General features: G+C 31.8%; 1 protein-coding gene across 1 annotated transcript in view; it reads left to right on the top strand.

Moving 5' to 3' along the window:
* Positions 1–15,447, top strand: part of LOC145314719 (SRSF protein kinase 3-like) — a 144,680-nt gene that overhangs the window by 18,173 nt on the left and 111,060 nt on the right. The window contains exons 4-7 of the mRNA XM_080154749.1: positions 4,719–4,869; positions 11,211–11,266; positions 13,956–14,155; positions 14,767–14,897. Of these exons, the coding sequence (XP_080010875.1) occupies positions 11,214–11,266; positions 13,956–14,155; positions 14,767–14,897 (384 nt within the window). The 5' untranslated portion in view covers positions 4,719–4,869; positions 11,211–11,213. The remainder of the gene's footprint in view (positions 1–4,718; positions 4,870–11,210; positions 11,267–13,955; positions 14,156–14,766; positions 14,898–15,447) is intronic.

Here is a 15,447-nt window from a genome sequence, read left to right as displayed (position 1 = left end):
CGTCTAAGGACCTAGTCTTAGGTTATTCAAAACACATCAAATTATTGCCTTAAGATTCTGTAAATTTTACTTGGCTTATTCTTAAAAACTAGATAATCCATATACTGTTTAATGTTCAACTGCGTATTAGCCAAGGCGTTTTAATAAAATCCTATTACATACCTCTTTTTTTATTTCTGTCTTCGGTTAAAGTTAATCCAATTAATTTGATATTTAGATTCATAAGTAAAATATTTTGATCAATTAAAAGTTATAAACTTTTTTGGAGGCCTTAACCAAAAGATCTTGAAAATTGCTAGCCCTACTGTGTTGTTCTTTTTAATAAGGCCTTGTACAAGTTTTAGGCTATTTTCTATTTAAGTTCATAGGGCAAGGTTTACTTGCTAGTTTTGTAAAAAAAAAAGGATTGTGATTAGATAACATATAAAGGGGTAGTTGCACGATATGCATTTAAACTTTAATTTATTGAACTGCATACTTTTTCCTGTTCAATAGTTTAAACAACATTTATAGGTCATATATTTGAAAGAATTTCAATCGTATTTTTGATATATGCAATTTATAAAGAAGGCTTATTTTCACAAAAACAGCATCACGACTAATTTAGTAATGTCTAATTGTTTTTTTTTATTGCAATACAAAATTATATATGTTTGATGGTATACTTGTAATATATGCTTGAAATCAGTTTTCTGAAATGCACTTCATGCAACTATCCCTTTAAAAGTTTTGATAAATAAAGAAAAGTTTTGAATATTACTCTAACCTTGGCAATGAAAGCTTAATATAAATTATGGTTTATACGATATTTATACACACTAGGTTCAGGGAAAAGAAAGTTAAGTGCAAAAGTCTCCAAAAAATAGAAAGCATTCAATTAAAATTCAGTAAAATTCCCCTAAGTTGTTAAATCAACGAATAAGAAAACATCATTGTAAACTTTGGGGACTAATGTAATAAAAAGGCCATTGTCCCCTCTCTCTTTGCCTAAAATACAATTGCAATTTTCAGGAACCTTTTAAGACCAGAAGCATAGTGTGAAATACAATGTATAAATTTGTGTATATAATTTAATATATTTGCAACATGTAATACAAAATATTGGAATATATAGATATAACTTTTATTCCAGGGACATTAGAAAGATATTTTTACAATTAGAAAAATATTCCTTTTTAGTAATCTAGCTGCGAAAAATAGCTTAAAACCTGAGCAGAAACGAGATAATGCTTTAATTATGATTTTCAAGATCTTATCTCACAAAAAGATACATTTATATACAGGATACTTAGCTAAATATATGGAGTTCTGTAACTTATATAATACTAGCGGATACGCCCCCCCCCCCCTCTCTCTAGAGGCCTCTAGGGGCACTTGAGGAGGATGGAGTTGAAATCGATAACCTAACGCATTATTTTAGATTTAAAAAGAAAAAAAAGTAAAATAAACCTGTAAAGGAGAACCATTTCGATTAAGCCTTCGGCTAGACAGACACATGTTACTTTTTTATAGTGATTGTAAATTTGGAAGATTTTACTATTTTTGGTATTTTGTTTGAACACCTATAGAAGTATATTTTGTCAAATTATTTGTTTGCATGAATAGACTATAAATTTTATATTATTTTATTTTATAGTTCTTTGTTCAAGAGAAATATTTTTGGATATTCTATTTTCATAATTATTTAAGATTTTAAATTTTACTGACGGCTATGCACGTAAAGGCTTTTAGGTGCACTTAAGTGTAAAGGGTGTGTGTGGTGAAGTCAACCCTTTACTTTAAAATGTAGTTTTAAAAAGAAAAATAAAAAAAAATTGGTATTTTTTTTTTAAAGTTTTGGTTCCAATAAGACACATCACTGTAAAGGTAAACCATACTGGTTCAACAGCTAGATCCTTCGCTATACACAGACAGATATCATTTTACTTTTTACATAAGCATTACTTCTAACAATAAGACAATTACAACAACATACCTAAATTAACAAAAATAGCTATCCATTACGAACGTACGACCATTTCCTAAGTATAGAAAATCTTCTCGATTTTCTAAAAAAGTTAATATGTAAGTAAACTGTATAAAAGATGAGAAAAACAATATATTTGTAAACACAGAGAACAAATCATTAAATATTAAACAACATTTTTTCTTTCTCGCTCATTCTCTCTCTCACTTTGTGTTTTATAGTGGATAGGGTAGGAGAATTTTTGTTTACTAAATCGATTAATCTACCATTGTCTTTCATAGAAGATTTATATTTGCACTAAGAAGATATTTGTTTAGAATAATAGAATATGATTCTTAATTTCAGTAATCAAATAAAAACATCTTTAAGTAGCGAAGGTAAAAAATTATGAATGGACATCTAAATAAACTGAACTTTAGAGCATTTAAATTTAAAAATACTAATATGAAGTATAATGATTTCTAATTTACTCAAGTCTAATTAGATACCTCACTGGTAATTACTAGAATGGATTTGGGTGTATATAATAAAGTATAGTATACTCTAGTCAACGTATATACCTCACTGGTATATGTAAGCAATTACTAGAATGGATTTGGGTGTATATAATAAAGTATAGTGTACTCTAGTCCACGTATATACCTCACTGGTATATGTAAGCAGTTACTAGATTGGATTTTGGTGTATATAATATAGTATAGTATACTCTAGTCCACGTATATATCCTACTGGTATATGTAAGCAATTACTAGAATGCATTTAGATGTATATAGTATAGAGTAGTATACTCTAGTCCACGTATATACCTCACTGGTATATGTAAGCAATTACTAGAATGGATTTGGGTGTATATGATATAGTATAGTGTACTCTAGTCCACGTATATACCTCACTGGTATATGTAAGCAATTACTAGAATGGATTTGGGTGTATATAATATAGTATAGTATACTCTAGTCCACGTATATACCTCACTGATATATGTAAGCAATTACTAGAATGGATTTGGGTGTATATAATATAGTATAGTATACTCTAGTCCACGTATATACCTCACTGGTATATGTAAGCAATTACTAGAATGGATTTGGGTGTATATAATATAGTATAGTATACTCTAGTCCACGTATATACCTCACTGATATATGTAAGCAATTACTAGAATGGATTTGGGTGTATATAATATAGTATAGTATACTCTAGTCCACGTATATACCTCACTGGTATATGTAAGCAATTACTAGAATGGATTTGGGTGTATATGATATAGTATAGTATACTCTAGTCCACGTATATACCTCACTGGTATATGTAAGCAATTACTAGAATGGATTTGGGTGTATATAATATAGTATAGTATACTCTAGTCCACGTATATACCTCACTGATATATGTAAGCAATTACTAGAATGGATTTGGGTGTATATAATATAGTATAGTATACTCTAGTCCACGTATATACCTCACTGGTATATGTAAGCAATTACTAGAATGGATTTGGGTGTATATAATATAGTATAGTATACTCTAGTCCACGTATATACCTCACTGGTATATGTAAGCAATTACTAGAATGGATTTGGGTATATATAATATAGTATAGTATACTCTAGTCCACGTATATACCTCACTGGTATATGTAAGCAATTACTAGAATGGATTTGGGTGTATATAATATAGTATACATATTGTAATAAACTGTACACCTACTATTGTAGGTATATTCCCGGGGAGTGAGGGGACATTGGACTGGAAATTATACAAATTATACTGGTACCTTAACTAATTTTGATAATCACAATCTCCCATTTGTCGGATTGTAAATTTATAAAATTTTATCAAATTTGTATTGGTTAGTCTAAATTGTAAGTGTCATTAATTTTAAACCAATAAGGAAATATGATGTTTGTAACTTATCGTCCATTGTCTTATCCCTTATGATACCTGTATATTCTGAAGATATGTAATATGTATGTGTATAGTGTATAGGTATAAATTCTAACTGCGTTTTATTATTGCAGCTACAATATACTATTCTTATGTTTTCTATAAACATACCATATGTTTTAATTAATTTATCTATCTATCTATCTATCTATCTATCTATCTATCTATCTATCTATCTATCTATCTATCTATCTATCTATCTATCTATCTATCTATCTATCTATCTATCTATCTATCTATCTATCTATCTATCTATCTATCTATCTATCTATCTATCTATCTATCTATCTATCTATCTATCTATCTATCTATCTATCTATCTATCTATCTATCTATCTATCTATCTATCTATCTATCTATCTATCTATCTATCTATCTATCTATCTATCTATCTATCTATCTATCTATCTATCTATCTATCTATCTATCTATCTATCTATCTATCTATCTATCTATCTATCTATCTATCTATCTATCTATCTATCTATCTATCTATCTATCTATCTATCTATCTATCTATCTATCTATCTATCTATCTATCTATCTATCTATCTATCTATCTATCTATCTATCTATCTGTCTATCTATCTATCTGTCTATCTATCTATCTATCTATCTATCTATCTATTATCTATCTATCTATCTATCTATCTATCTATCTATCTATCTATCTATCTATCTATCTATCTATCTATCTATCTATCTATCTATCTATCTATCTATCTATCTATCTATTTATCTATCTATCTATCTATCTATCTATCTATCTATCTATCTATCTATCTATCTATCTATCTATGTGTAGAACGACGACATGCTCGCCAGCTGCGCACCGGCAGTCATGTGGACGGAAGAGCGGACTAGTGGAGACCTCTCGCGGCGGAGATGGGGTCTATGCGTCACCTGGGTCACCATCACACTCGGATACTAGAAGCTATTTTACACGTAGACGAAAGGTATTTATTATTATTCATTAGTCTATTAACATATCCCCGAAGTAGGATCTTTTTAAGAAATGAGTATTTGATTGCATGCCCTTTCTGGAAACTTTCAAATGATTTCTGCAAGTTTATAGGATACTTAACTAGTAAAGTTGCCCCTAGCCTCTAGACCTATGTGACGAATTCCTATAATATCGGTTCGGTAGTTAAAATATTGAGTTTAAGCTAAAAAAAAAATCTTTTTTGATATTGCTATTTTACTATCAATTACCAAGGAGTAAGAGAGGGGACAATGGGCAATTAATTCAATTTTATAGTTGTGGCCCTTTAGGGTTGAAAAACCAGATATTTCCAGATAAAAAGAGTATTTCTAAGTGCAAATTTTATTGAAAATTTATAAATATTTGAATCAATTTTAGTTAAAAATGCACCATCCTCCAAACGATATTTTACTACAAGCCTTTGTTCTTCAAGATCAAAAACAAAACCTTGGTTACAATTCATTTCCAAGATTGATATTGTTTTAACGTTGAAAAATTAAAGGACCCAGACCATTTTTCTTTTACAATTACTTTTTCCCAAATTTTTGTATTGTAATCGTTACAAAATTTTCACATAAAAAAACCTTTAGATGATTAAATCAATTACAGTAAATTTTACTTAGAGGATAAGACAAAGAACGATAAATTGATGTACGTCTTATGTAGATCAATATAATTAGTGGAAAAGTTCGAACATTTGTAGAAAAAACTTTTAGAGTAAGAATAATTTAGGGTTCAATGTCCACCCTGCCTGCCTACAAGAAAACTCTAAAAAAATGATAGTAGCTTTTTGGCGTTATCCTCTTTTTAGTAGCGAAGCTACTCTATAATTCGAAATGTCCGTCCGTCTGTCCGTCTGTCCGTCTGTCCGTCCGTCTGTCCGTCTGAGACAAAGTGGGGGAAACGTGATTTTCTCGGCTCCTATAAAAGATAGAAAGCTGAAATTTTTAGTGAAGATTCTCATAACATATGCACATCTAATCTATACATTGTTTTGTCCACCCGTCTGTTATTTGGGGTGCTAGATAGATTCCTACATTTTCATGTTTTTTGATTTTCTCAACTCCTTTTTAAGATAATGGGCTGCAATTTTCAGGGATTGCTTAAATTTACAGTTTACATATTTTACATAAGTTTTATTACGATTTTTATATTAATAGGGGTGCTAGATCGATTCCTAGATTTTTAGGTTTTCTATTCTTTTCTCAATTCCTATTCAGGATTTGCGGCTAAAATTATCAGGGATTGAATATGCTCATATTCTACATATTTCCATCAAGTTTCATAAAGATTTGTTTATAAATTGTGGTGCTAGATCGATTCCTAGATTTTTCATTTTTCGTGCTTGAAAGGTTGCGTGATTTTGAAGTTTTTGTCATTTCCCTATTTCATCAAATATATAGGATGACACTGTTATATTGTAAATATATTCATAATTTCTGAGCTTCGCTACTTATGGATGCTGTCATCCTTGTTAAAATTTTAATCAAATCAAATCAAAAACAAATAGATGTATTATAAAGAAAATATTACTACAAATTGATTGTTGTAACATTAATAGACAATAAATTACTAAACATAACATTGTAATATGTATCAGGGATCTAAAGGGATAAGACAATGGCTGATAAATTGATGTACATTCCCAATGATGATAGACAAAACTATCCCTTCTGTAGATTTGAATTAGTTGTTGAAACGTTTGACCATTCAAGTTAATGAACCAGCCATTCAAAATTTACTAAAGTTATTAAGCCAACTAATAAGAAAACGTTATTATAAAACTTTGGGGACTAGCGTAATAAACAGCCCATTGTCCCCTCTATCTCTGAATATGTATTAATAAACATTGTTCTAGCAAATCAAGTGAATCATTTTAGATGATTGTGTCTAGATTCCAATTGATCAGGGATCGGAAACCGCACATTTTTTGTGGGTGGCTTGTCGATCCGCGGATGGAGCTTTTCGAAACTAAAAAATGGCGATCGATTCTTTGTAAGAGGTGTCTAAACAAAAAAAAACACCAGTTTTAAAAAGCAGACGAAAAGTCACATTTCCCCCACAGTGTTACTGACTGATGGTCGGACAATATAAATTATAGAGTAGCTCCGCTATTAAAAATGAGTTGCTAGGCTAAAACTGATGATTTTAAAGGTAGCTTCAATTTAGGATACGGATTAATTAAATTGTGTGTTGTTCAAGGCTCTAAGGGGATAAGAAATAAACGATAAATTGATATTCATCACTAACAAAGATTTACAAAATTAACCCTTCTGTAGATTAGAACTATTGGTTGGAAAGTTAATACACTACTAGTTTTGAACCAACCAATCAAAATTCAAGAAAAATAATCACATTTATGAGCCAACGAGTAAGATACCGGGGATTAAAAAACTTTGGGTACCAGTGTTCCAGTTTAATGTCCATTTTCCCCATGTTTTTATTTACTTGCGGCTGCAGCTTGTTGGAAAAAAAATACTGAACATTGCTGTCAATCCCTGGAGTTGATAGATAAATAATACATATGTTTTTGTTTTTATATCATTATCTTTTTTATATTTATTTACAATATAATAGATTGTGTCTATTAACATTTAGATTTACTAATAGTCAGACTGGGAAATGAGAAATAAATAATTTCTTTGCACCAACCCAGCTTATACCAACAACAACAAAAAAATCACGATTCCTTTACGTGATTTTCAGCTGTTGTTGGGGGGCAACACGTAGTAAAATTTACGACCTTTTATCCCCCCCCCCCAACGATTTTCGCTTGTTGGCTATACCTTATTCCTGGCATCAACCTAAACAAGTAAAATAAAATAGCGAAACACAAAAAATCATGGAATTGAAAAACGGAAAAGTAAGTTATGAAGCAGATGTCCAGTTGTTATAACAAAGAAAAGAAAGAGAGAGAATAGGCAGATTCTTAAAGAATATCACAAAACCTTAAAAAAATAAGGTATATGTCATTTTTTTTGGGGGGGGGGAGGTAGTAATCACCTCCCCCCTTCCCCCCATTGGACGCCCTTGCTGATACCAACAACAAAATTAATTCGAAAAAAAATATATAATAAACACATATAAAAATTGACGAACTTTTTGTCTGCCTCTCAAATATTATTTCATATTTAATTCGCCTGTTGGCTTTACCTCATTCCTCAACAAGTAAAATGTAATAGATAGATATAAGCAAAGTGAGTTATAGAGCAGTTGTTATAACAAAGAAAAGAAAAAGAACAAAAAGAGTTATCGGAATCTTCACTCAAAATTTCAGCTGTCTATCTTTGACAGCAGCAAAGAAAATCACATTTTTCTAATAGCGCAATGGACTGGCTGACTAACAAAGCAAAATATAGAGCACCTTCGCTACTAAAGAAAAATTATTTTATTTTCAGAAATGCCTAAAAATTTAACTGACTTAACTTACTCACGAAAAGACCCTAATTAAAAAAGATTTTTGGGGTTTTACAATGATTAAAAATAGCAAGATTAATATGTTGAATAAGCTAATTGAATAAAAATAATATGGTCTTTAAAATAAATTCATTATTTCTGTAGCGTTTTTCGATAATCTATTTAGTGAAATATCTCAAGAGAGTGAAAAATTATTGTTGAACATTTATGCGAACCACAGAATAATTCACGTTTTCTATATTCTTTAAGAAGCAAAGCAACTACACACACACTTACATTGTCCTCAAATAATTCACTTTATCTGTCCGTCAGTCAGTCCGTAACGATTTGACAGGTGCAATGGTATATATAAAACTGAAATATTCAGTGAAGTTTCCAAAGAACCATGAGCAATGCATCTAGTCTATACATTGTTTTATCCGTCTGTCTGTCGGTATGCCTAAGATATCAAACTTATTTTCAAAGGTTTATATTTTTTTTGTTTTTGCAATTTTTCTATTTATGTGTTAAGGCAATCTGCTCTATACATCCCCTTATTTGTTTATATATTCTATTAGCGGCTACGCCCCCTAGAGGCCTCTAGGGGCACTTGAGGAGGAGAAAGTCGAATTTAATAACCCAATTTCTTTTATTTTAGATTTTTAAACAAAAAGTAAAAAAAAAATTTTGGGGGGGTTTTTCATTTTTTGGGGAGTTGGGGGTGTCCCACCCCCAAAATAATAGTTATAAACCTTCCTGGGACCTATGAAAAGCTACCCTGTTAAGGAGAACCCGATCGGTACAAACACACAGACATCCTGTTACTTTAGTATAAGGATTACTTTGTTGTGCTTCGCTAATTATGGTTGTGGTCTATATAAATCTTCTAGTTTACTATGAATTCAATTTAGTAGCTAATATATGTAGATTTTAAACGGTTTCAATGGATGTTATCATCCTTGTTTTGGTATAATTAATTATTCATGTTTTATACAATTTGTGGTTTGTACTTTGTTGAGAACATAAATTAATCATCATGCCTCGTATTATAAGATGTTTTATTAAATGATATAAGAACGAGTAATGGATGTAGAATTTACGTGGTTACTATGACAGGGAAAAATTGTAGTCGATTTAGGTTTCTATTTCCCCTATAATTTATTGGTCAGTTCGTTCATCCAGTAGGAGTGGGGAAGGGGATGGGGTTGATAGGCCAATACACAGACTAAATTACCAATGGCAGGCCAGTATATATTTTAATTGACCAATGATAGGCCAGTATAACGTCATTTTTTATAGGCACTATAAAAATCTTCCAATTATTTGTATAAAATTCTTATTGTTGCATACATATTTATATATATATTAAAATCAAAAAATTAGAATAAAATAAAATGCTTCCTAATTCATTGTTTCATGAAAATTACTCGCTCCATTTTAACGTCCTCATTGAGAAATGCAAATATAATTGGTAACAAGGATGACAACACCCTTAAGCAGCAGAGCACAAAATCTATTATAAAATAGACAAACATACAAATTGAGTTTTAGAGCAGATTACCTGTTATCATACCAACTAAAAAAGAGAATATGCAAAAACTTAAAATCACAAAAACTTAAAAAAAATAAGGTTATGTCTTTGAAAGTTGTAAAAAGAAAGGAGCTAAAAAACTGCTCAGACTTCCATAGATTTTTATTCCTAATTATGGTGCAAAATGAAGGGAATATTGGCAAAAAGTTTCATCCGTATATCTTTTGTAGAAGCCGAGAAAATCTGTTGTATAAAGTAAAAGCGGCTAAAAAGCTGCTTGAAAGCAGTCCGACTGCTATGGATATTTTATACTTAATTTTGCTCCAAATGGATGGTAATGGTGTCAAGAAGTTTCAGCCTTCTCTCTTTATAGGAGCCAAGAAAATCACGTTTACACCGAAACATTTCAGACAGACATACACACACACAGACAGACGGATATTAAAAATTATAGAGTAGTTTCGATACTAAAAATGATAAATCTTCATCGCACACAAATACCTGAACTTTTTATTAGATATTTTCTTTCTTAGAAAACAAGACATATTATCTATAATACAAAGTAGCTTGATGTCTGTCCGTCCGTCCGTCTGTCTGTCCGTCCGTCTGAAGCTTAAGATCTCGGTAACTACTGAACCGATTGGATTCTACTCTTCAGGGTATATACCTATCGGTCCTGTGGTGGTTTTAAGCTATTTTCTTGGGGGGTGGGACACTCCAAACCCCCCCAAAATGAAAATTTACCCCCCCTCAAAAAAACAAATTTTTCTTGAGAACACATTAGACTATGAGCAGCACCAGTAGTAATTTTCTTGAGAACACATTAGACTATTTTTTTACGAATTTTGCGAATTCGTTATTTAAACGAGAAAATGTTTTCCTGCTGGGTAGGTGCGAAAATTTGCAATCCGTTCTGCTGGGTAAGTAATAGAAGATGTAATTATACCTCTTGGGGCAAAGCCCCTAGAGGCTAGGGGCAAAGCCGCTAGTCTTTATACAAAGCGGGTCATTTTTTCAGCATATTTTCCGTTAAGCTGGGTGTTGGGGTTTAGTCAAATACTCGTATTTAGTCCAGCTGTTCTTAATTATGATCATATAGATACATTTGAATTAGTTTGACTTAATACGTGCATTTGACTAAACCCCTACACCAACTTTACGGAAAATACGCGAAAAAATTACCCTCTTTCTTAATTGTTGCTATATAACATTTAACACCAAATATGTCAAAATAATGTTTTTTTTATTTAAAAAAATTTTAACACTAGTAGTCTGGAACCAAACAATCAAAATACAACAACTTTTACTGAATTTTGATCGGTTGGTTTATTAAGTTAAGAGTTAAAACGTTTCAACCACTAATTTTAATCTAATTATTTTTATTTCAGAGTATGCCAGGACCCGGACCTGAACGAACCTTAGCTTATGAATATAAAAATCACAGGTATAGTTATTTAATCCATCGTATTATAGACAAGTTTCCGCAGATAGTAAACTCAAATCATCCTCTAGAGAACCCAAGAGCATCATACGCTTGTAATGGAATGCGATACTCTAACGTCCACTATTTGATATTAGATTAAGTAAAATCCTGTAGACAACGAACCCTTTGATTGCACGACCTTTGTCTGGAAGTCCTGTGCATTTATTATGTACTTGTGCAGCCGTTACTTTCTTCATTAATGTATTAAATGCCAGGGATCTAAAGGGATAAGACAATGGTCGATAAATTAACGTACATCCCCTATGATTATGCACAAAATTACCTTGTCTGTAAATTAAAATTAGTGGTTGAAACGTTTGAAGACCCTTCTTAATGATTCAACCAATCAAAATTTAATCCAACTTTGGGGACAAGTGTAATAAACAGCCTATTGTTCCCTCTCTCTCTGATTAAATGCACTATAAATAAAATAAAAATAGTTTTTTGACAAATTACTTTGTTTTTTTTATGAATATGATTTGAATAAAAAAAACAATGATGACAACATCTATAAGTAGCGACGCTTAAAAAAATATGAAGGAACATCCGAAAAAATTAAATTTATTATTTGACGGGAAACGTGAAAATCTAGGAATAGATCTAGCACCCCAATTAATGGGCAAATCTTGATGAAACTTGGTTGAAACATGTAAATTGTGAACTTACTTAAACCTTAAAAATTTCAGCTGTCTATCTTGAATAGGAGCCGTGAAAATCACGTTTTCCCAGAGCGTTACGGACGGAAGGATGGACAGACCAAGTGAAATATAGAGTAGCTTCGCGTCTAAAAACAAATAATACGAAATTTGTACCTTTTGACAGGTGAAATATTTCCATTACCAATAAGTTCCCTCCTCCATTATAATGATTGATAAAACATTACAATTACCTTTAATCACTAGCGTACCCCCCCCCCCCCCCCCATCCACAATTATGGAACAAACAATGGACGATAGATTGATTTACACCCTTAATCATGATAAACATAATTACCCCTTTTGTAGATTAAAAATGGAGGTGAGACAGCTTAGGATATCAATGTACTTTATACTTTATAGTTCTATATTTTGTACAGAGCATTTTTTTAAAGAAAGGAGGGGAGGTATAGTCCCTTTCGTGACAATCACCTAACCTAACCAAAATAACCTATCAAAAACTGTTAAATACGAAGAAACGCTCGTTAAGAGGCGTTGTCACGAAAAGGACTATACCCGTAATGGGTTTACTCAAGTTTTTGAAATATTCTTTTATAACAGAATAATTTACTTAAATCCAAAGAGGGATCCTCCAAAAAAAAGATATTTTTTAAAGATTTAGAAGCTGTATAAGCAAATTCTCTGACTGGGAATATGAAAAAAGGAGGGGAAAAAAGTATGATCCACTAGTAAATTTGAGGGATTTTACTAACAAAACTTTTGTTATTATATTCTCAATTATTTAGTACAATATTTTTTTTGTTTCTATTTATAAAAATCAAGTTGTACAATGTACACATACCACAGGGATCTAAAGGGATAAGAAAATGACCGATAAATGGATCACAAAAGTTGTTAAGCTAACGAATAAGAAAACATTATTATAAAACTTTGGGGACCAGTGTAATAAACAGCTCATTGTCCCCTCTCTCCCTGACACATACATAATATTGTATGTAAAATTAAAGTTATAATTCATTTTTTTTTTAAATCACAATCGAGAATGTCTAATAAAGCTCTTATGTAAAAAGTAGGATGTCAGTCTACCTATCTAATTAAGGCAAAATTATCAGTGGTTTCCGTTAATGTGCCTAGTCGAACACAGAACCTCTATCTTTTTTTTGAAAAATTGAATAGGGTATGCAAAAAAAATGGCTTATTTTTAATCTTTTTAAAAATAAAGTGATTTCAGACAGGGAGTAAGGGAGGGGACAATGGGCAATTAATTCAATTTAAGAGTTTTTGAAGAAAGGCCATGAAAACCAGAATAATCCCGAAAATATGGTGGAAATTGTAAAGTGATTGTTGATTAAATCTAGAAAACCATAAACTAAGAAAAAAGTTCCAAGAAAAAAAGCAATCATTTGAAAATAAGATTACCAGTATTACAGACTGACATAACCATTCTGTAATTAATTACTAGAAATATCTCCCTGGAACTCTACAGATGACAGGGAAAGAGAAAAGAGATTTGGGGGTAAGTGATGTGAACACGGAAAAAAGGGGCAGGCAGGCGTGTAGCTGGATGGGCAAGTATATGACCCGCACGCCTTCCTGCCCCTTTTTATCCTGTTTATTTCCCCCACCTCCCTTCTCCATTTCCCTTTCTCGTCTACTTTTAAAAAGGAGGTGGGGATGAAGGGAGTGAAATATAGTATGGGAGGGGGGCCGTGTATTTATATTTGAACTACTCTCTGTCTGCAAAACTATATATATTCAAAACTAACATAGCGAGTAACGGCATTTCTTGCGCAAGTCCCCAAACTCAGTCAGAAACTGCTAAATTCTTGCACATTCCCTTTAAGCCAGTTCCCAAAGTCTGAGACTCCTAAAGATTGAATATTCAATCCATTGTCCCCTCCCTTACTCCCTGGATTTCAGAGCTCGATAGGCACCCTTAGGAAATGCACCGGTTTATCTTTAAAACTGATTTTTATAGCTTTCTTATTTTGTAGGCTTTTACCAGACAATCATTATGGCTCTAGCCTGGCCAACACAACCAACACAGACCAGCTGCATGCTGCTGACAGCTACAACCAGCCACAGCAACTGCCTGACAGCTACAGTCACCAGCAGCAGCTGCAGCAGCCGCCAGCTGCCAGCCAAAGCCACAATATGTCTGCCATGGCAAATAATTCTTCAACTTGCAACAGTGGTAAGCAGCAGGGATCTAAAGGGATAAGACAATGGCCGATGAATTGATGTACATCTCCAATTTTAATACACAAAATTAACCCTTCTGTAAATTACAATTAGTGGTGGAAACGTTTGGACACTCACTTAATGAAACAACCAATCAAAATTCAATAAAGTCCCCAAAGTCAACGTATAAGCAAACATTATTATAAAACTTTGGGGACTAATGTAATAACAGCATAATATCCCCTCCCTCTCTGGTTAAAGAGCTGATGTCCAGTGACCATAATTCAAAATATTTTTAGTATGGATAACAGACCAATTGACCAAGTGAATTATATAAATGATGCTAATTAGTATAGGAAATTTTCACTAAAAAAATATCAGATGTCTGTCGTGAATATCAGCTAAAAAAGAAATTTCCCCCATTGCATCGAGGACTGACGTACAGACAAAACGAAAAAATATAAAGTACTTTCGCTACGAAAAAATGTCCAAGGTGTTACAAAAATATTGGACTGGACATATAATTAAACGAACATAAAGACAGAATATTAGAACTGAAATACAATATGACAGATTATTAGACAGATGAAAAACAAGCAATTTTCATTTTATTTTAACTTTTAGTGTTGCTTGCTGACAATCAGAACAATGTGTCCTCCTACACAACAAGTAGTCCTAGTCCGTCTGTTCCCAGCCTCTTAGGGGCTGCAGGGGGATCTACACAGGATAGGAATCAATACTGTCAACCTAACCAGGTAAAGGCAAGTAGTCAGGGTTAGATAAATGGCTAAACAAAATCAGGCAAGGATAAATTTGTCTTTTTGAAATGATAATATAAATAAAAACTTTAATTAGAAGTTTGTCATTTCTGATTTTATTATTTAAATTGCTCTATATTTCTCAACTAAAACAAACCAATAGCTCTTTTAGCCTATTATTTAATTATGTGCTTTCTTTCCATTTTACAGAACTAACCTAAAAGTTTAAAATCTTATTTTTTTGAAGTAAAGATTCATATCTATCTATGTATGTCTGTATATATATATATATCAATCTAACTATCTCTTTTACCTATTTTTCTTTCTATTTATCTCTCTATATTATCTATCTCTCTATCTAAATAGGTATTTAGTATGGATGGCTTTATATATTGTAATAATGGTGTTCACTATCTCTCTATGTATCTATCTAGCTAGCTAGCTATATTATCTATCTATCTATCTAGGTATATAGTATGGATGGAGATATATATTGTAATAGTGTAAACTATCTATCTATCTATCTATCTAGGTATATAGTATGGAT

The sequence above is a fragment of the Acartia tonsa genome, chromosome 3 (assembly GCF_053477335.1).
Source record: "Acartia tonsa isolate MP-2025a chromosome 3, ASM5347733v1, whole genome shotgun sequence".
Classification (NCBI taxonomy): domain Eukaryota; kingdom Metazoa; phylum Arthropoda; class Copepoda; order Calanoida; family Acartiidae; genus Acartia; species Acartia tonsa.
Note: the sequence above shows the minus strand (reverse complement) of the source record. Positions and strands in the feature narration are given on the sequence as shown.